We start from the raw sequence: 21435 nt of genomic DNA, 5'->3' as shown, positions 1-21435 counted from the left end.
GTCTCTCAGCGCTATGGCCAGTGGTTCAATTGCCAGCACGAACAGGAATGGGGACAGCGGGCATCCCTGTCTTGTTCCCCTGTGTAGCCGAAAATACTCCGACCTTTGCCGATTTGTGACTACACTTGCCGTTTGGGCCCCATAGAGGAGTTTAACCCAGCTGACAAACCCCTCCCCGAACCCAAACCTCCTCAGCACCTCCCATAGATACTCCCACTCCACCCTATCAAATGCCTTCTCTGCATCCATTGCCGCCACTATCTCTGCTTCCCCCTCTGCTGGGGGCATTATTATCACCCCCAATAGCCGTCGCACGTTGACATTCAATTGTCACCCCTTTACGAACCCTGTCTGGTCTTCGTGCACCACCCCCGGGACACAATCCTCTATCCTCGTTGCCAGCACCTTTGCCCTGTCTGGTCTTCATGGCGTCCACATTTAGGAGTGAAATAGGTCTATAGGACCCGCATTGCAGCGGGTCTTTATCTCGCTTCAAGATTAGTGATATCGTCGCCTCCGACATTGTCGGGGGTAGGGTCCCCCCTTCTCTGGCCTCGTTAAAGGTTCTTACCAGCAGCAGGGCCAACAAGTCCACATATTTTCTATATAATTCCACCGGGAACCCATCTGGTCCCGGGGCCTTCCCTGCCTGCATGTTCCCCAGCCCTTTGGTCACCTCGTCCACCCCAATTGGCGCCCCCAGGCCTTCCACCTCCTGCTCCTCCACCTTCGGGAAGCTTAGTTGGTCCAGAAACTACTGCATCCCCTCTTTTCCCTCCGGGGGTTGGGACATATATAACCTCTCGTAAAAGGTCTTAAACACCTCGTTTATCTTCCCTGCTCTCCGCACCGTGGCCCCCGTTTCATCCCTAACTCCCCCTATCTCCCTCGCCGCTGTCCTCTCTCGAAGCTGGTGGGCCAACAGGCGACTCGCCTTTTCCCCATATTCATATCTCATCCCCTGTGCCTTCCTCCACTGTGCCTCTGCCCTCCCTGTGGTCAGCAGGTCGAACTCCGTCTGGAGTTGTCGCCTCTCCCTGTATAGTCCTTCATCCGGGGCCTCCGCATATTTTTTATCTACCCTCAGAATCTCCCGCAGTAATCTTTCCCTTTCTTTGGCCTCTGTTTTCCCCTTGTGAGCCCTGATGGAGATCAACTCTCCCCTGACCACCGCCTTCAGTGCTTCCCATACTACTCCCACTCGGACCTCCCCATCGTCGTTGGCCTCCAGGTACCTTTCGATACATCCCCGCACCCTTCCGCAGACTCCCTTGTCCGCCAATAATCCCACATCCAGTCGCCAGAGTGGACGCTGCTCCCTCTCCTCTCCTAGTTCCAGATCCACCCAGTGTGGGGCATGGTCTTAAACAGCTATGGCTGAGTACTCAGTTCCTTCCACCCTCAAAATCAGTGACCTTCCCAAAATGAAGAAATCTATCCGGGATTATACCTTATGGACATGGGAGAAAAAGGAGAACTCTTTGGTCAGCGGCCTAACAAATCGCCACGGATCCACACCCCCCATTTGGTCCATAAACCCCCTAAGCACCTTGGCCGCTGCCGGCCTTCTTCCGGTCCTAGATCTAGATCTATCTAACCCTGGGTCCAGCACGGTGTTGAAGTCCCCCCCCCCCATTACCAGGTTTCCTCCCTCCAGGTCCGGGTTACGTCCCAGCATCCGCTTCATAAATCCCGCATCATCCCAATTCGGGGCATATACATTAACCAGCACAACCTCCATTCCCTGCAGTCTGCCACTCACCATCACATATCTGCCACCGCTGTCCGCTACAATGTTCCTAGCCTCGAACGACACTGTTTCCCCACCAATATGGCCACTCCTCTATTCTTTGCATCCAGCCCTGAGTGGAACACCTGTCCCACCCATCCTTTCCTTAACCTAACCTGGTCCGCCACCTTCAGGTGCGTCTCTTGGAGCATGGCCACGTCTGCCTTCAGTCCTTTTAAGTGCGCGAACACTCGGGCTCTCTTAATCGGCCCATTTAGGCCTCTCACGTTCCACGTGATCAGCCAGAGTGGGGGGCTGCCCGCCCCCCTCCCCTGTCGACTAGCCATCACCCTCTCTGGGCCAGTCCCACGTCCCGGTTCCGCGCACCCACCCGTCCCCCAGGCGGCGCATTCCCACCCCGACCACCTTTTCTTTTACCAGTCCCCTTTTGATCTCCGCAGCAGCAACCCAGTTATCCCCCCTCCCTCCCCCCACACCCCGCTAGACCCCCATCTAGCATGGTTACTCCCCCCATATTGCTTCCGAAAGTCAGCTGACTTCAACTGACCCCGGCTCCTCCCGCTCTCTCCTTGACCCCCCCCGTGTGAGGAACTCCCATCCACCTTGCGCCTATCTTCCCGCCATCATCTTTCTGACGCGGGAACGAGAAAAAGAAACCCCGCATTCTCTAGAGCCGTCCCGCCCCTCATGGCGCAGCTCCCTCTGCCGCCCCACTCCCATTCCCCATCCCCTGCCTGTGTCTCTTCTTCCCCCCCCACCGGCGCCCACATTTCTCAATGTCCCCCCCTCCCCAATTTACATCTCTATATATATCAGCATTGTCGTTTCTACTCCAACATCAGTCACTCAGTTCTGATCCAGTTTCTCGTTTTTAATGAAGGTCCATGCTTCTTCCGCCGTTTTGAAATAGTAATGCCTCTCCTGGTGCATGACCCACAGTCGCGCCGGCTGCAACATCCCGAACTTCACTTTCTTCTTGTGCAGCACCTTCTTGGCTCGATTGAAGCTCGCCCTCCTTCTCGCCACCTCCGCACTCCAATCCTGATACACTCGTATCACCGCATTCTCCCATCTACTACTTCGTACCTTCTTGGCCCATCTCAGAACCACCTCTCTGTCATTGAAGCGGTGAAATCGCACGATCATCGCCCTAAGTGGTTCTCCCGCCTTTGGTCTCCTCGCAGGGACCCGATGGGCCCCTTCCAATTCCAAGGGGCCCCAGCTCCCATTAGCGAGCATAGCATCGTGCTCACGTAAGCCCCGCCGTCAGCTCCTTCCACTCCCTCGGGGAGACCCATGATCCGGAGGTTCTTTCTCCGTGATCTGTTTTCTAGGACTTCAATCCTTTCGGTGCACTTCTTATGGAGCGCCTCGTGCGTCTGCATTTTGACCGCCAGGCCCAGGATCTCGTCCTCGTTGTCAGTCACCTTCTGCTCCACCACACGGAGCTCTATCTCCTGGGCCTTTTGTGTCTCCTTAAGCCCCTCAATTGCTTGTAGCATCGGGGCCAGCACCTCCTTTTTTAGCAGCTCCACACACCGTCTTAAGAATTCATCCTGGTCCGGTACCCATGTCGCCTGGGCTCCCTCCGCCGCCATCTTGCTCCTTTCTTTCCTCTGCCGCTGCCCTCGAGGATTCTTCGAGATCTGGCCGCCGCCGCCGATATTTTTCTTTTTCGCTGGGGGGGGGGGGGGACTCCCTGTTGCCTCATCCCACACCGGGTTTCGTCCCGAAAAAATTCCCCGTTGGGGCTCTTAAAAGAGCCCGAAGGTCCGTTCGAGCTGGAGCCGCCGAAACGTGCGGCTTAGCTGGTCATCGCCGCAACCGGAATTCAGCATTACCTTTTAATTTGTCAAAGCACAGTCACCTTGCTAGTGTTTTCCTTCCTCTCTCAACCAACATTGCTAAATCAAGTAAGCTGGCCATTTATCTCATGACTATTTGTGCTCTATACACAGTAAGACATCTTACAATGCCAGGTTAAAGTCCAACAGGTTTGTTTCGAATCACTGGCTTTCAAAGCACAGCTCCTTCATCAGATGAGTGAAGAGGTGGTATCGTTTTACATCATTGACTTTGTCTATATATGTGGTTGTGAAACCCACCATTGAGCTGCATGCCCTTGATGGTACAGGAAGTGGCCCTTTGCTTTGACACCCCTTTGGTGAGAGAACCTGAGTTTTGGAGGCACTGAGGAATGGAATGTGAGGTTGGCCCACGAGTAGCTTCCTGGCCCTGGATTTCCCATCGTTCCATTCCCTCGGCAGAGGTATAGTTCAACCTGTCTGGTGATCAAACTGCGTACCGCAGAGCTCTAACAATTAGCATATGTTTCAACGGCTTCGTGACGGGGATTGTCTGAATTCACCTGCCAAGCTAGGTAGCGGCATTATTTAAAGAGCTGCAGCAGCGTCAACAAGGTAATAATTTTCAGCACAGCGGAGGAGCTGAAACCTGAAGCAGGAAAGGAAGGCTCTAACTCCATTGATGTTGAGATCAGTGCAATTTTGGAAGCAATGAGGGCAACCTACAAAGGAGAAGAGATCGTGCTGTGCTACAATGAAACATAAAGTGGTGGGAGAACACTGAAATCTATAATCCTAACTTCAAAACTCTCATATCTGCAACTTTGTGCTGGAAATAAACTATATTATGCCCAGGATGGGGAGCATCTACCTCACTGTGGGTTTCACTGGCAGGAGTTTGGGCCACAAGTTTGGTGGGTTGTTAACTATGTCAGTACCATCACTATGAAGCAGTGGTGTTGACACACACACACAAACACACATACATCGTCAGTCTAGTGACACTCCTGCAAAAGTAAGCATAATTTCCAAGACTCTTGTTGCTGAAACTTTCATGACCTGCAGCAGCGTAAACAAGGAGACGATTTTTCCCGTGTGTTTCCAGTTTGCATGCAGCCACAACAGCACCTTTCTGAGTTTCCAAATACCAGGAAAGGAAGGTGAATCGTGTGAGAAGAAAGGTGTGCTTGAAGTCACTGAGGAAACAATGACAAAGCAAGGAACTGTAAGGGATAATGTGGCTCAGAGAAAACACTAAACATCAACAGAACGGAGAGAAATCAAATGGGATAACTCAGCAGCCAGTGGGAATAGGCAACAAGCAAACTGAAGGAACAGATTTTTAGATGACGAGAGAGAAAAAAATAGGAAAATTTGTGTGTCAATACAAAGTGAAGGGAGGGGCTCTCACACATCTTTGGTTTTAGAACAGATTTTAATACCCAACCACAACTTATATTTATATAGAACCTTAAATGTAATAAAATTGATTTGGATTGGATTTGTTTATTGTTACGCGTACGGAGGTACATTAAAAAATATTGTCCTGCTCACAGCTCATTCCTTACATGAAAAGAAAATACAGAATAGGGCAAACATAAAATGCACAGTGTAAATACATAGAGACGGCATTGGATGAAGCATACAGGAGTGTAGTACTACTCAGTAGAGAAAATGTGTGAAGAGATCAGATCAGCCTATAAGAGGGTCGTTTAGGAGTCTGGTAACAGTGGAAAAAAGCTGTTTTGAATTTGTTAGTGCATGTTCTCAGACTTTTGTATCTCCTGCCCAATGGAAGAAGTTGGAAGAGTGAGTAAGCCAGGTGGGAGGGGTCTTTGATTTTGGTGAGCAAGCAGGACAAAAAAAATCAGCTTCAGGGAGCATCGTAAAGGAGGAAAGTGCGATGGAGAGATGTAAGGAGGGAATTCCAGAACTTGGGGACTGGGCAACTGAAGGCCTGAAGCCATCAGTGAAGCAACTAAAATCAGGGCTGTTCAAGAGACCAGAATTAGAGGAGCGCAGATATCTCAGAGGATTGTGGGGCTGGAGGAGATCACAGAGACAGGGAGTTGCACAGCCATGGATGGATTTGGACCATTTTAAAAGTAAGACCATGCCGGTCCAGAAGCCCACATAGGTCAGCGAGCACTAGGGGATGACAGAGGAATGGGATTTGAGGCATCCACACCACAGTTTTGGATGACCACAGTCAAGTCTACAGATAACAAAGACACAAATGAAGGTTCAGCAGCAGATGAGCTGAAAAACAGACAGAGTCTGATGATGTTATAAAGGTGAAATGAGGTGGTCTTAGTAAAGCCCCAAATATGTGGTTGGAAACTCATCTCGGGGTAAAATGTGATGACACCAAAGTTGTAGACAGTTTGGTTTTATCTCACTGTTTCCAAACTTAGTCAAAATAATAGTGCTGAAACCAAACATAAAAAAAGTGCATAAAAGTTGAACTTGTGCACATTCTTAGATATTGTTGTGTTCTTTGTGTTGCTAAATTCAGAATGGTTGGCATAGTGTTCACAAAGACCACAAAATAGCTTCAACTTGAACAAAGCTGTAAATTTATTAACACTACTAATTTGGATTTGTCACTTACTCTGAGGTAATACGCAATTGATAATAAACATATCATTTACACTCATCTACTACTAATCTCCACACTATAACATTAACTATGATCTGCTCTCATTGACACTATCTTCCCTTCAGTCTGCTATCTAGCCTTCTCCTCAACCTCTCACCCATAAGGCTTAACATCAGTGTCTTCTAAACGTATCTAGCTCCTTCTTGTGGTTGAGTTATTAACTCTTGCAGTTCTTACATTTATGATAATACCACAGACATGGCATGACAGGTGGTGTTGTCACTCAACTGGTATTCCTGACGCTCTGGGGACATGGGTTTGAATACCACTGTGGCAGTGGGTGGAATTTAAATAAATAAATCTGGAATTAAAAGCTAGTCTCAATAATGATGACCACAACAGTTATCATCAATTATCATATTGGGCGGCACGGTGACAATGTGGTTCGCACTGCTGCCTCATAGCTACAGGGTCCCGGGTTCAATTCCGGTCTCGGGCGACTGTCTGTGTGGAGTTTGCACTTCCTCCGGGTGCTCCAGTTTCCTCCACGGTCCAAAGATGTGCAGGTTAGGTGGATTGACCATGATCAATTGCCCCCTAATGTCCAAAAGGTTAGGTGCGGTTACTGGGTTAAGGGGAAGGGGTGGAGGTGCGGGCTTAAGTAGGGTGCTCTTTCCAAGGGCCGACACAGACTCGATGGGCTGAATGGCCTCCTTCTGCACTGTAACTTCTGTGAAATTTATGAATGAACTATTGGAAAACCAAAACCATCTTGTTCACTAATGTCCTTTTCTGGTATCTTTTACCTGATCTTCAGGCATACAGAAATATGATTGGCTCTTAACTACTGAATGATCTCAAGGGTCCAATAAGACATTCAGCTGTACCAAACAGCTTGAGGGCAACATTGAATGGACCACAGTGGTTCAAGAAGGAAGCTCGCCACCACTTTCACAAGGGCAATTAGGGATGGCCAACACGGTGGCACAGTGGTTAGTACAGTTGCTTCACAGCTCCAGGGTCCCAGAATTGATTCCTGGCTTGGGCCACTGTCTGTGCGGAGTCTGCAGGTTCTCCCCGTGTCTGCGTGGGTTTCATCCGGGTGCTCCGGTTTCCTCCCACAGTCCAAAGATGTGCAGGTTAGATGGATTGGCCGTGCTAAATTGCCCTTAGAGTCCCAAAAGGTTAGTTAGGGTTGCTGAGTTAGAAGTGTGGGCTTAAATGGTGTGCTCTTTCTAAGAGCCGGTGCAGACTCGATGGGCCAAATGGCCTCCTTCTGCACTGTAAATTCTATGAAAACTGATGCTGGCCTACATAGTCAGTGAAGTACAGGTCCCAAAAATGAATTTTAAAAATACTGCTGTCTACATGGCCCTCATTAGCTGTGTTACATGGGATGAAGAAGGAAGGATCTGGAGAAACAGAAGCCGTGCTTATCAGATGACACAATTGAAGGTGTCAAACAGAGCAGGAAGAAGGAGGCTGTTTCGAGTGATGGAGGGATCTAGAATAAGTACGGCATGGCTATAAGATTAAATACAAGAGATTGGTAAAGAGAGCAAGAAAAACATTGGTCGCACAAGTCACATATAGGTCGAACTGAAGCAGGATCATGTCAACATTTGAGCAGAAGTTGAAGGAAAGGGGGACCAAAGTGATCACACAGCATTGGTACTGATGTCGTGATCATTTAGTCCATGTAACAGCAGTGAAGCATTGGACTGAACAGCCTGTTTCCACACCTGTTCTTTTTAATGTAATCCAGGGGGACTCTGTAACTTCTCACTTTCTCTGCTGAGTAAGAATCAAACACATTGCAAAGGACTCATCACCCAGAAAGAGTAGCTTTACTTTGAATTTTTTTCCTCAATAGTTCATCAAGAAAACTCTGTAGTTTGTATGAAAGCAATCACTGCATGAAGTCTTTCAAAGGATTACAGGTTTTTAAAGCCACTTTGTAGTGTGTTGCCTCAGTGTCAGAAAGTTATGGGTTCGAGGCCCACTTTAGAGTCTTGAGTGCAAAATCGAGGCTGACATTTTCAGGAGGTGCAGCACTATTGAAGGTGCAAATGAATGTAAAACTTCTTAAGATGCTGTTTTGAAGAAAAGCAGGGGAATTCTGCTGATTTCCTGTGTGGTGTTGGGTGCTCTGAGGTACAGATGAACCAACACAGTTGCGATTGGTACAACGCAGTTTTATTCCAACGTGTTATTTACAGATCTGTCTTGGTACTCAGCACGTGGTGACTGTGTGAGTGTCTTTTTAATCAGGTCCTGTCCTTGTCCTGTCTCCAGATCGACTGACCAGTAGGTGTCGTGCTTCTTGTCTTATACTGTCTCTGTCCTTGTCTGTGATTGGCTGTCGTGTTATGTGTGCTAATTGGTCTGTTGGTCTGTCTATCATGATGTGTGTGTTTGAATATCATGACATCCCCCCTTTTTTACAAGATTATGTGCCTACGTGGTTATAAATATGAATGTGTCCTGAGTGCAGCTAAAGGTGTGTGTGTGTGTGATATTTACAGCATGTACATGTGGCGTAACTATATACATGGGGCGATGTCAGGTGTGGCATGCTAACGAGGTTGTACCATAACAAAAGAAGAAAAACTTTGAAGTGTGGTCCGGTCAAATGAGATCTGGAACGATAAAACAGTAACATGTTACAATACAATAGTATCTAAACTTTGACGTGTGAACAGTCTCATAAGTCCAGTCTAGTAGGTGGGCGACGAATTTAGGTTGACCGTCTCAAGGGTGGGTCGAGAACCATCGACTGAGGTGCGAGCCTGGCCACGGGTGGTGACAGAAGTGGCATGGTATATGGCAGCTCCACAAAGTCACTATCAGGAACCATTGGAGGACACGGCGTCTGTGTGTGGTTCCGTTGCGAGCGTGGAAGTAGGCCTACGCACCGATCCATCCGTCATGCGTACCAGGAACGAGGTGGAGTCTTTTTCTTTTTATGTGTGTGGTGGTGCTGTCGGATGGCATCTTGTAGCTGATGGGTCATTGACATTGAAGAGGTACCATCAACAATATCATTCAAGGTCATGGATGTGCCAGATGTTGAAGTCGGATGAGACTGTGCATACTGGTTCTGGCCACATGCTGTGCTGGAAGGGTGATTCTGCTGAGAAGCGTTGAAGCATGTTGCTTTGGAGACAGAATTGCTGCTCGCATCAATGTCTGGTGATGGTGTGAAACTAGAACCTTGCATCTGATAGGAAAATGCTATCTGGCCAGGCTGTGGTGCAGCAAATCCTGGGCAGTAACTAAGGCATCCAGTCTGTAGTGCAGATTGCGCTTGCGGTAGTCCTCCTTCGGTCTTGATTCCATTAGTGGGCAATCCGTAGTGCTGGCCTGTTTGAGAATATGCTGCATAGACTGCTGGCTGCTGCAGGCTTGAATACTGGGTTTGTCCAGCATGAGCTGTCATTGGCCGCACTGTCGGTGTGGTACAAATGTGTGGATATAGCTGTGGTGAAAATTGGTGTATTCCTCTTGGACTGTAGAACATAGAACATAGAAAATACAGCACAGAACAGGCCCTTCGGCCCACGATGTTGCGCCGAACCCTTGTCCTAGATTAATCATAGATTATCATTGAATTTACAGTGCAGAAGGAGGCCATTCGGACCATTGAGTCTGCACCGGCTCTTGGAAAGAGCACCCTACCCAAGGTCAACACCTCCACCCAACACCAAGGGCAATTTGGACACTAAGGGCAATTTATCATTGGCCAATTCACCTAACCCGCACATCTTTGGACTGTGGGAGGAAACCAGAGCACCCGGAGGAAACCCACGCAGACACGGGGAGGATGTGCAGACTCCGCACAGACAATGACCCAAGCCGGAATCGAACCTGGGACCATGGAGCTGTGAAGCAATTGTGCTATCCACAATGCTACTGTGCTGCCCTTAAGAACAAATAAATCTACACTATATCATTTTACCGTAATCCATGTACCTATCCAATAGCTGCTTGAAGGTCCCTAATGTTTCCGACTCAACTACTTCCACAGGCAGTGCATTCCATGCCCCCACTACTCTCTGGGTAAACAACCTACCTCTGATATCCCTCCTATATCTTCCACCTTTCACCTTAAATTTATGTCCCCTTGTAATGGTTTGTTCCACCCGGGGAAAAAGTCTCTGACTGTCTACTCTATCGGCTGCTGCTTGTTATTGCTGACCCAGTGTGATTGTCACATGATCCATCTCCTGTCGTTGTGGCATCTGCTGTCACCCTGAGCGTGCCATCACTGAGGTTGTGACACTGCCTGTCTGGAGTAAAGTCTGGCTTACCTGAATCAGAGTCGGCGTTTAGTTGCTCCCCATCTGGAGCCTGGTCTGTTTTTTGTTGATGCTCCCCGTCCGGAGTCTTAGCAGGTTCACTGGAGTCAGCTGAGATTTCTTGAAGCTGCACTTCTGGAGTTGTAACATGCAGGAATGCATTGACTAGTGGAGAGGTTCGAGCAATTGAAGGTGGAAGTAGTGTGGTGTCACCGTAGTCACCAGTGGTCTCACCGTGATCGTCGAGTGCCTCTGTACGCACTAGCTGAGGTCTGTCACTTTGCACCTTTTGCATGGGAAGTGGGATGCTGTCGTCACTCGTTTCACATACCGTGGGTAGATCCTCAGTAGCTGCTTGCTGTTCACTAGGGTTGGGTAAATTGTCAGAGTTTTCATCTGGTGGTGCAAACCATGTGGGTGGACTGTCATTGTCTTGCTGTTGTCCTTCATTTGGGCTTTTCTTCTTTGGAATTTTAAATCTTCCCCCAGACATTACAGAACCTTGTTCATTTCCCTCAATTTCCCCCGTATGTAGGGCATCAAATGTTGGATCCAATGTTTCTTTCGTCATTGTACTAGTTTCCAAAGAACAGTCCGTTTTAATTTTCTTCTCAGTTACTTCGTATGCCTCCTTTTCGAATGTACATGCCTTCATAGTCTCTGACTCTGATTTTGCTGGGACTGGCACAGTCACAGTCTCTCTTTTACTGTTCTCAATTGCCCACATTCTACTCCCCAGACATAAATGCTTAATCTCTGGAGTTAATTTGGTACTATGGATAATCGGGTTGACCTTATCTGCATCTTCACCATCACTGGAAAGCACAATTGGTTCACTTGAAACTGCTGCGGGTTTTAAGTGCTTTTTCTGGCTATTCGATGTCGGTGTCCTCAGGATTCTTGCTCCAATGTTCTGCTCATTTATTAGTGGAGTGTGCAGAGGTTCAATATGATTAATATTCCCATCAGGGGTTGAAGAGTCATTACTGACTAACTGCTGGTCTCTGTAGTTGGGACTTTGCAGTTTTGTGTTGAAGGGAGTTGTCCCTGCTGTAGATATGATTCAGGTTGTGTTATTTCCATTAAATGAGGGTCAATGTCTTGTCCATTTTTTCGATCCGTACTAAAGCAATGGCAATTTTTAGTCTGCTCCTTGCAAGTTAGACATACAAGTAATTTCTTTAGCAAATCCTCAGCATCCTTCTGTGACTGTGCAGCATTATTAATATCTCTTCGGCTAGAATGATCCTGAAGATCAGCGCATAATCCTTTTTTCTTCGGGCTTGGAAGAGGCGATTCCTTTGGCTTGTCTTCATTTGGGCTTGAACAGTCATCAGCGCTGTGCCCTTCATTGTAGCATGATAGACCGTCATGGTCGTCCTGCTGTGCAGTGGGGTGTGGTAGACTGTTATAGCCTTCTTGCTGTTTACGTGAACATGGCAGACTTGCATTGTCTGCCGCTAGTTGGTCAGAGGAGGTTGCTAGACCCTCATGGTCTTGTTCCTGCAAGGACTATGCATCGGAGTCATGCGTTTCTGCAATTGTGGAGTCTGTCCACGAGCTTGCTGTGGAGTCTTGTGACACTGGAGTCACGTCTTGTTCCTGCAAGGACTGTGGTGTGGAGTCTTGCATGTCTTCTTTCGTAGAATCGGGAACCTTGAGCAGGGAGTGGACCACGCTCTGTGAGGCAGCAGGCCGCTCTCTATGGGCTTGTACCCCTTTCTGTCTCTTAATTTCAGACTGCAGCATCATCCTGCACTGATGAGTTGGGACGTCATATCTGCTGGGTTGAAGATCCTCAAATCTGAAAAATGAATCCGCATCTGCGTCGGATTCAATGCGGGGGTCACCAATGTGCAACACGAAAGGTTCATCCGAGTCGTAGTCGTATAGGACCATGGAGCTGTCATTGGGCTCGCGAGGTCCAGAAAAAATGTAAAGGTCGGTATCGAAGTATTCAAGGTCGGAATCATCGGTTTGTGCATAGGTAACTGCTTGTTGCAGGGTTCTTCGGAAGTTAAATTCATTTCCTGGTTCAATTTGAGGCATTGTGCTGTCATTCCAGGTGAAGAAAGGTTGTTTTACAGCTTTAAAAGATTTTTTCTTTGATTTGGGACGTTTCCCCTTTAAATTGGATTTGGGACATTTCCCCTTTAAATTGGTGCGGTCTGGGGCCTCTGACGTCATGACGCGCATGACGTAGCACGTAGGGAGCGATTGCGCATGCGCAGATCGCTGTTCCTTTACCGATGGCCGTTTTCTTGATTGCGCATGCGCAAACGAACCTTCCGGTTCTGCGCACTTCTCGCGCAACTGCGCTAGTGTGGTCCCTTTAGCAAGATGGCCACCGACCTCGACCCAAATCGCTCTCTGGTCCGGGATTTCGGCCTCGAGGTGAGTACTGGCGCTTCTCTCATCTTTCTTGGCGATTGGAGTGTGTTTTCCTCACCGTATTTGCCGAATTTGTCCAGGACTGCCTGGAAGTCGTACCTGTTTTGCCCCTTGGAGAACTTGAATTTTTTTAAGATTTCTTCTGCTCTTGCACCGGCGATGGTGAGGAGAAACTCTATTTTTTCATCATCGGCCAGGTCTTGAAGTTCGGCTGCCACCAGGAAGAATTCAAACGTTTGCCGGAATCGCTGCCAGTTTTCGCGGAGATCGCCGTGGCACTGGAGCTGCTGTGGAACCGGGAGCTCGTACATCTTGCCTGGGTATTGCTGGTTGTCACTGTTCGCTGAGGTATGGCGGCAGGTATCAATCCACTCATTGGTATCATGTGGTGTTGGGTGCTCTGAGGTACAGATGAACCAACACGGTTGCGATTGGTACAACGCAGTTTTATTCCAACTTGTTATTTACAGATCTGTCTTGGTACTCAGCACGTGGTGACTGTGTGAGTGCCTTTTTAATCAGGTCCTGTCCTTGTCCTGTCTCCAGATCGACTGACCACCAGGTGTCGTGTTTCTTGTCTTATACTGTCTCTGTCCTTGTCTGTGATTGGCTGTCGTGTTATGTGTGCTAATTGGTCTGTTGGTCTGTCTATCATGATGTGTGTGTTTGAATATCATGACATCCTGGACGCTACTTTTTCTCATCCTGCACTAAAAACAGCTAATCTAGAATTAACACATTACTGTTTGTGGGAGCTTGTTTTGTGCACCTTTACTGCCGAACCCCTAACTTGACAATGGTGACTATCACATACCAGAGTAAAGACAACAATAACAGATATATGTAATGTGTCTATTTATTGCCCCTCTCTGCAGTGCCTCTGTGTCCCTGGGTGGACAGGTAGACTGTGCCAGCATGTGGAAAATGCCTGCCTTATCTATCCCAGTCACTGCCAGAATGGAGCCACGTGTGTCGACATCAGCAAGTCCGATCAGGTTCCACAGTACAAGTGCAGGTGTCCCCCGGGTTACACAGGTAAGCTCAAATTACTGATTTTGGAAGTCCACGCTTAAGGCATCATTGGGAATACACAACAGGCGGAATTAGAGAGATACTGGATGTCGTCAGTTAACATGGGTCCGACAGTCTTATTCAAGTGTGCATGTTCAAACACTATTTCCTGGTGAGTTTATTTGATAAAAACGAGAGGTAGCAATAATCCATCTTCATGCAAGCATTGATGAGCACTGTTCTGTGAAGCAGTGTCTTTTTAAAAATCAAGCTTCAATAGGAAATGAGCTATCCTATACGTGTATTGGGAATAGCTGGCAATGACTTTATGGTAACAAGAACTTGCACCAGTGTAGCAATTTTATTGTACAGACATTGGAGCTTCATAGAAGTGTAATGAGAAAAAAGATTGACACACGGGCATAAGTTAAGACAGGTAACCAAAGACTTAGTCAAAAAGGTAGGTTATCAGGAGCATTTTTTATTTTGTATATGTGGTAAAGAGACAGGGGGTTCCAGGGAAGCAATTCTACATTCTAGGACAAAGGCAACTGATGGTACAATGGCCATTGGTACAGCACTATTAGTTGGGGATGTGTGGTAGCCAACTTGGAGGAACACAGAATTCTTTAAATGTTGTCGGGCTGGAGAATGTTACAGAGATGTGGGAGGGGTGGGGGGGTGGGCAAGGCCACAGAGGAGTTTGAAAATGAGGATTAAATATTTTAAAATCGAAGTGTTGCCAGATCAGGAGCCTAAGGATGTCCGAGACGTCTCGTAGAAATATGCACGTGTTGAGAATTTTCAATGGAAGGCTGTGATGTGGCACTAACCTGTGTTGAGCTACACAAGCCTATGGCTAGGATTCTCCGTTTGGGAGTCTAAGTGCTCCCACTATTGTAGAATCACGGAATGTTGATGCTGCTGCTGGAAGCAGCACCCAGGTGTGAGTCTCACTCGTGTGCGATGGGTTTTTCAGGGAGCCTTACACTGGCACCCAGGCAGTCCTCCTGCCAGCTTGGCAGTGCTACATGGGCACTTTGGCAGTGCCAGGGTGCCCATGTTTCAGGGGGAGGACCTGGGGACCACCCTGCACTTAACCTGACCACCCTGGGGTCTACAATGGCTTGGGACCCCCCCCCCCCCCAGGTGCCATTCCACCTGGTCCACATTTGTGTGGACCAATGCTGAACAACACCCAGCTGCAGCCTCTGGAGAGGCTGGAGAATCAACGGAGGCCGGTGGATCCCGGGCAGGTTGGTCGTAAGTGGATTTACTACCTACATATGGTAGCGTCATTTGGTCTCACCCCTTTTGGGGGGAGGTCTGACTCCCAACATCTCACGGGACTTGGGAGAATCCCACGAAGTGCGGAGGCTGTCGGGAGGCCTCTCCCGGGATTCTCCGGCCGCATCGTGCTCTTGCTCAAGCGCAATGCAGCAAGAGAATCAGACCCTCACTCTTTCATCATGCAAATAATGTATTGAGGATAGCTCAACGGATTCTTTTAGAAGCCCAGTTTCGAGCGGTCCGATCAAAAACTCCGCTGGCAGGAGTGGTGAGGAGCTGTCAATCATAGCAAGAGTGATTATAATGGGAACCCAGGACCGCATATGGAGTAGTTGAGACAAATAACAGAGGAGCATTTAAAGATGAGCAAAGTAAATACATTAAGGAGGAAAGAATGGAAGGATGTGCTTAAAGGGTGTGATGAAGAGACGTGGGACGAGGATCATGTGGAGCATAAACAATGGTACAGGCCAGTTGTGCGAAATGGACTGTCTCTGAGATGTAAATTCTATGCCGTTCTGTGAAGTGATGATGTGACAAGGTAGATCGGGATTTTAAAAATGCTTTGATGCCTCTGTTCAGCAGCAGGGTACGGTGAGTGGGCAGGGAGGAGGAGGGATTGAGGATTGTGAGTGGATAGAGCTTCAGTGTGGTCAACAGCAGAGGGGGAAACCCATTCGACGGGAGAGTAGAGAAGGTGTTTGAACCTGATACTTAGGAGAAGAAATAATGAGGAATAAAATAGCGAGGAGTGATGGAAAAATAATTGGAAAGTAGTAAGATAAAAATGGGAAATGAGTGTAATTTTAATTTGCTGTAAAATACAAAAAGTGGGAGGTTCCAGCTGCTTGGACTACGTTATAGAGCTCATCATTTCTTGTACTTAACTCAATACCAGAAACTGATTATCCTTCATCCTGTGTAATTATTTTTATGGAAAATATGAATTATTCATTGGACCTATCCCTTCACTGAATAACTTGTGAAGAATTAAATATGCACTGTTCCTTGCAGTTTTTCAAAACATGTTTTCTCAGGATGTGATTGAAACTAACAAGTGCACATTTATTGCCCATCCCCAGTTGGCAACCAGATTTTAACACCATCAATTACCTAACATTACACTGAATGTGCAACACAGAAAGAGGCCCTTCAGTCCATCTGCTCTATGTTGCTGTTTATGCTCCACTTGAGCCACTTCCTGGCTCTTCATCGGATATTCGGCGGGGGCTGGAATCACGCCGCGCCGGTTGGCGGCCCCCCCCCCCCCCCCCCCCCCCGGTGATTCTCCGGCCCGCAATGGGCCGAAGTCCCGCCGCTGTCAACCCACGCCAGCCAGCGTGGATTGAACCACCTTTGGGACGGTGGCGCGGGCGGGGCTCCGGGGTCCTGGGGGGGGGCGCGGGGCGATCTGGCCCCGGAGGGTGCCCCCATGGTGGCCTGGCCCGCGATCGGGGCCCACCGATCCGCGGGCGGGCCTGTGCCGTGGGGGCACTCTTTTCCTTCCGCCTTCGCCATGGTCTCCACTATGGCGGAGGCGGAAGAGACCCCCTCCACTGCGCATGCGCGGGGATGCCGTGAGCGGCCGCTGACGTTCCCGCGCATGCGCCGCACGGCAAAGTCAGTTTCACGCCAGCTGGTGGGGGGCACCAAAGGCCTATCCCGCCAGCTGGCGGGGCGGAAATCAGTCTGGCGCGGGCCTAGCCCCTCAAGGTTAGGGCTCGGCCCCTCAAGATGCGGAGGATTCCGCACCTTTGGGGCGGCGCGATGCCGGACTGATTTGCGCCGTATTTGGCGCCAGTTGGCGGACATCACGTCCCTTATCTTTGATATTTCTTGTTGCGTACTTCCCTCCCTGCAATCACCGTTTCTAAGACACAGCCCCACTCTATAATATGGCCTCAGTAAATTTAGTCTTCTCTTCTGGTTTGTGAGTGCAGTGTTAAGAAGTGTCAACCTCCTGTGCTGAACTTTCATATAATGAGCATGGGATAATGGTGGAAAATCAAATATAACATTAGCTCTGAGTCTTGTGATAATTTGCTCCCCTCTCTTCATGAAAGTTGACAAACTGCACCGCAACATCGAATACATTCAAAAAAGAGGCAGGAGTTGGACCCAGAGGTAGGAAGGCTCAAAAAATGGTGTCAGAAAGCAGTGTGGTCTCTCCTGCCCCCAAGCTATTTTTGTTCCAGGAAAGATGTGGGTGGGGGGGTGGCGTGATGGATATCCCACCTTCAAGCCATACATAACCTGTGCGGCCAATTAAATGGCCGACTGAGGTCACTTAGTAGAAACCAATTGAATTTTCCAATCAGGTGCATCGGCACCTCTTAACGTGGAGAGAGAGGCCGCTGAGGCGTCATTACTGGTAGACCTCCTATTGGCCCTCCAGATTGGAGATCCCGGGCGTCATTCTCCGACCCCCCAGAGGGTCGGAGAATGGCCGTTGGCCGCCGTGAATCCCGCCCCCGCCGGTTGCCGAAGTCTCCGAAGGGAGAAAAGTCGGCGGGGCATTAATGGCGCCGCTGCCGCGGAGAATGTCACGGGTCTGTGCAAGGCAGCCGATTTTCGGCCTGCCGATATTCTCCCTTCCGGATGGGCCGAAGTCCCGTCGACGTGATGACCGTTCACGTCGACGTAAATTAAACCTCCTTTTCATCGGCGTGACCCTGTGCTCCAGGTTCACGCCGACCAGCGAGGAGGTGAGTGACGGCCTGGGGGGTTGGCTCTGGGCAGGCGATGGCGTGGCCGCAGTCTGAATGCGTGAGGAGAGGTGTGTCTCGGGTTGTGTGTGCGTGTGCAGCGGGGGGGGGGGGTAGTTAGAGCTGGGCTCCGGGGGAGTGCCGGGAGGGGGTCCGTGCCGGGGAGGGGGATGGGGGGGGGTCCGTGCCAGGGAGGGGGATGAGGGGGGGTCCGTGCCGGGGAGGGGGATGGGAGGTCCGTGCCGGGGTGGAGGTTTGGGGGGGTCCGTGCCGTGGAGGGGGATGGGGGGTCCGTGCCATGGAGGGGGATGGGGGGGGGTCCGTGCCGGGGTGGAGTTTGGGGGGGGGTCCGTGCCGGGGTGGAGGTTGGGGAGGGTCCGTGCCGGGGAGGGGGATGGGGGGTCCGTGCCGTGGAGGGGGATGGGGGGGGGGGGTCCATGCCGGGGTGGAGGTTGGGGGGGGGGGACCGTGCCGGGGTGGAGGTTGGGGGGGGGTCCGTGCCGGGGAGGGGGATGGGGGGACCGTGCCGGGGAGCGGGATGGGGGGGTCCATGCCGGGGAGGGGGATGCGAGGGCAAGTGAGTTGGTCCACCTGGCCAGGTGCCAGCCTCCATCAGTTGGACCCATGCGGTCCATGCCACCTGGCTGGGGGGAGGAGGGGATATGGGCAATGATGACATGTCGTCGTTCCCCTACCCCCCCCCCCCCCAACCAGGCCGTCATGTGTCTTCCGATCATCCAGCGATGTTGGCCGCCATGGCGGCAGCCGCTCATGTCTATGTTGCCCTGGATGAGGAGGAGGAGGAGGAGGAGGACCGTGCCAGAGAGGCGGCGCAGGCTGCCGCAGAGGGACAGGCGGCAGCCGCCAAGGCTGGAGGGACACCTGACCGACAGGACGAGGAGGGGGAGGAGGACGTCGCGTCCCCACGGCAACGGAGGCACCCGAGGGCGCCCCGTGTGTACCGGCCCCGGCAGTCATACCAGGACCTCACGGATCGGGAATGCAGGAGGAGACTCCGGATGAGGCGGGAAACTGTGGCACACATCTGCCACCTGCTGGCACACCTGTCACCGCGTGACACTGGCGGGGGACACCCTCTCCCCGTGTCCGTCAAGGTTACGGTGGCCCTGAACTTTTATGCAACGGGGTCATTCCAGGCACCAAGTGGGGACCTGTCCGGCATATCGCAGACATCGGTGCATCCGGGCAGTGACAGATGCCCTATATGCCATGGCGCACCGCTACATCTGCTTCCCCGTGGACCGGGCCAGTCAAGATGCCCGGGCCGTGGGCTTCTCTGCCATGGCCGGGTTCCCCATGGTCCAGGGCGCGATCGATGGGATGCACATCGCCATGCGGCCGCCTGCAGATAACAGGGCCGTGTTCACCAATAGGAAGGGGACCTATTCGATGAACATACAGGTGGTCTGCGACCACCGCATGATGATCCTGCACGTCTGCGCCCGTTACCCAGGCAGTGTACACGACTCATACGTGTTGTCGCGGTCATCCATCCCCGGCATGTACGAGGGACGCCATCCCCGGCTGAGGGGCTGGTTGCTGGGCGACAGGGGCTACCCATTGCGATCGTGGCTGATGACGCCTGTATGGAGGCCACGCAATGAGGCGGAGAACCGCTACAATGATGCCCATGTAGCGACAAGGGGAGTGACAGAGAGGTGCTTTGGCGTGCTGAAGATGCGTTTCAGGTGCCTGGACCTCTCTGGGGGCCCTCCAGTATCGGTCAGATAGGGTCGGCCGCATCATTGTGGTGTGCTGCGTCCTGCACAACATAGCCCAGCAGAGGGGCGATGTGCCGCAGGCAGAGGAGGGCGGAGTGGAGGAGCAGCAGGAAGAGACGCAGTCCTCCCCAGATGAGGGGGATGGGGGTAATGGTCAGGACAGACGGGGTAGACACAGGCGGGTGGCTGTCCACCGTTACCGGCTGGCCCAGCGGGCACGGGTCAGACTGATAGCCGCCCGCTTCACTGACTAGATGGGCGTGGGAATCGGGTAGTATGGCCACAGACCGCACACCATGGCAACAGCCGACCACCCACACCCCCCACCCATCCACCCACCCAGCATCCTCACCCCCCCTCCCCAACCCCACCCACCCCACCCGCATGCACAGCACCCCCCCCCCCCCCCCCCCCCATTGCCGATCCACCTGCTGCACAACGGGCCGGGCTCTCTCAGTTGCGTGTGGACGCGTGTCTATTGCAGGCCATGGAGGATGATGACAACCCGCCCTGCGGTGAGCTCCTGGCTCTACATCGTTGGACTATGTCTGACCCATGGCCACAGTACCACCATCCACCCGGACCATCCCTGCATGCGGCTGTGACACTGCAGCGCACGGTCCCGTCCTCTGCCCGGGAGATGTTGATGGCGGCCCAGGGGGAAGGGGGCAGACTCACCTGGGGCTGAGGTAAGACCACCCCTCACACACACACTTGCGCTCAACGTACATGACACCCCCGCACGCTTTGGACAGAGCACAAAGGCAGCTTCTGTAGGTGTAACATTGACTTTAATAACCAAAGGAGTTCATGCACGTGCCCTAGCCCCTAAAACTCATCTGTGCCCTGCACCCGTGCCAACTTACTCAGTGTCTAATTGTTTGGCCTTACGGGCCCTTTGACTACGTCTACGTGGTTCCCCAAATGGTACAGCAGAACTGGAGGTGGACTCCTGTGATTCCTGCCCTCTGACACTGGATCCCTTTGGCGGCCGTTTCCTGGGGCGTCCTGGCCTAGATGGACCAGGCTGCGGCCCGGGCGACTGGGATGGCGAGCTGCCAGCCTGTCCTGCCCGTTGCTCACCCGATGCACATGGGACGGAAGGGGGGGGGAGTCCGAGGTGTCGCGGTGTACCGGGACCTCCCCTACAGAGGGAGCCGGGAAGGACCACACCACCTCCTCCTCCCTCGGGGTGCCCGATGGCCCCCAGGCCTCTACATGGGTGGGGGATGCGAACGGACTGGCCATCCGACGCCCCCCCGACATCTGGCGCTGCCAGTCCTGGAGGCCCATGCTGGTATCGACAGGGGTCTGCAGGTTTGCCAGCCATGGAGCCCAGGGGATTGGCAAACCCTGTCTGTGACAGTGTGACGTCGGCTCGCACATGGCCACTGGCGCCGATGCCCTCAGCGATGGCCTGCTGAGACTGGGCCATGGCCTGCTGAGACTGGGCCATGGCCTGCTGAGACTGGGCTGTGGCGTTGAGCGCCTCTGCCATCTGGCGCTGGCACTGGCTCATGGCCTCCTGTGAGAGGGCAGCCATGTCCTGGGCCACAGACGCCGCCTGCACGGAATGCCCCAGGCCTCGCAAACCGTTCCCCATGTCTGACACAGTCGCACCCATTGCCTCCACCGCGGACGCCACCCCTGCGGTGTCAGCCTGGGTGGCACGCATGACCGGCACCACTCCCAGCTCCTGGACGCGGGTGGACTCCTCCACCTGCGACTGCAGCCGCCGCAAGCCGCCCGTCACCCTCTTCGCTCGTCTCCGGGTCGGTGGTTGCATCGGATCTATGTGTGGGTGTGGTAACTCCAGGAACCCGGGATCCATCTGGGCGGCAGAT

At 51.7% G+C, this 21435-nt stretch overlaps 1 protein-coding gene across 1 annotated transcript in view; it reads left to right on the top strand.

The window, feature by feature from the left end:
* LOC140411416 (uncharacterized) overlaps positions 1 to 21435 on the top strand; it is a 632495-nt gene that overhangs the window by 257783 nt on the left and 353277 nt on the right. The window contains exon 6 of the mRNA XM_072500524.1: positions 13719 to 13878. Coding sequence (XP_072356625.1) covers positions 13719 to 13878 — 160 coding nt within the window. The remainder of the gene's footprint in view (positions 1 to 13718; positions 13879 to 21435) is intronic.

This window comes from Scyliorhinus torazame, chromosome 4 (genome assembly GCF_047496885.1).
Source record: "Scyliorhinus torazame isolate Kashiwa2021f chromosome 4, sScyTor2.1, whole genome shotgun sequence".
Lineage (NCBI taxonomy): Eukaryota > Metazoa > Chordata > Chondrichthyes > Carcharhiniformes > Scyliorhinidae > Scyliorhinus > Scyliorhinus torazame.
Note: the sequence above shows the minus strand (reverse complement) of the source record. Positions and strands in the feature narration are given on the sequence as shown.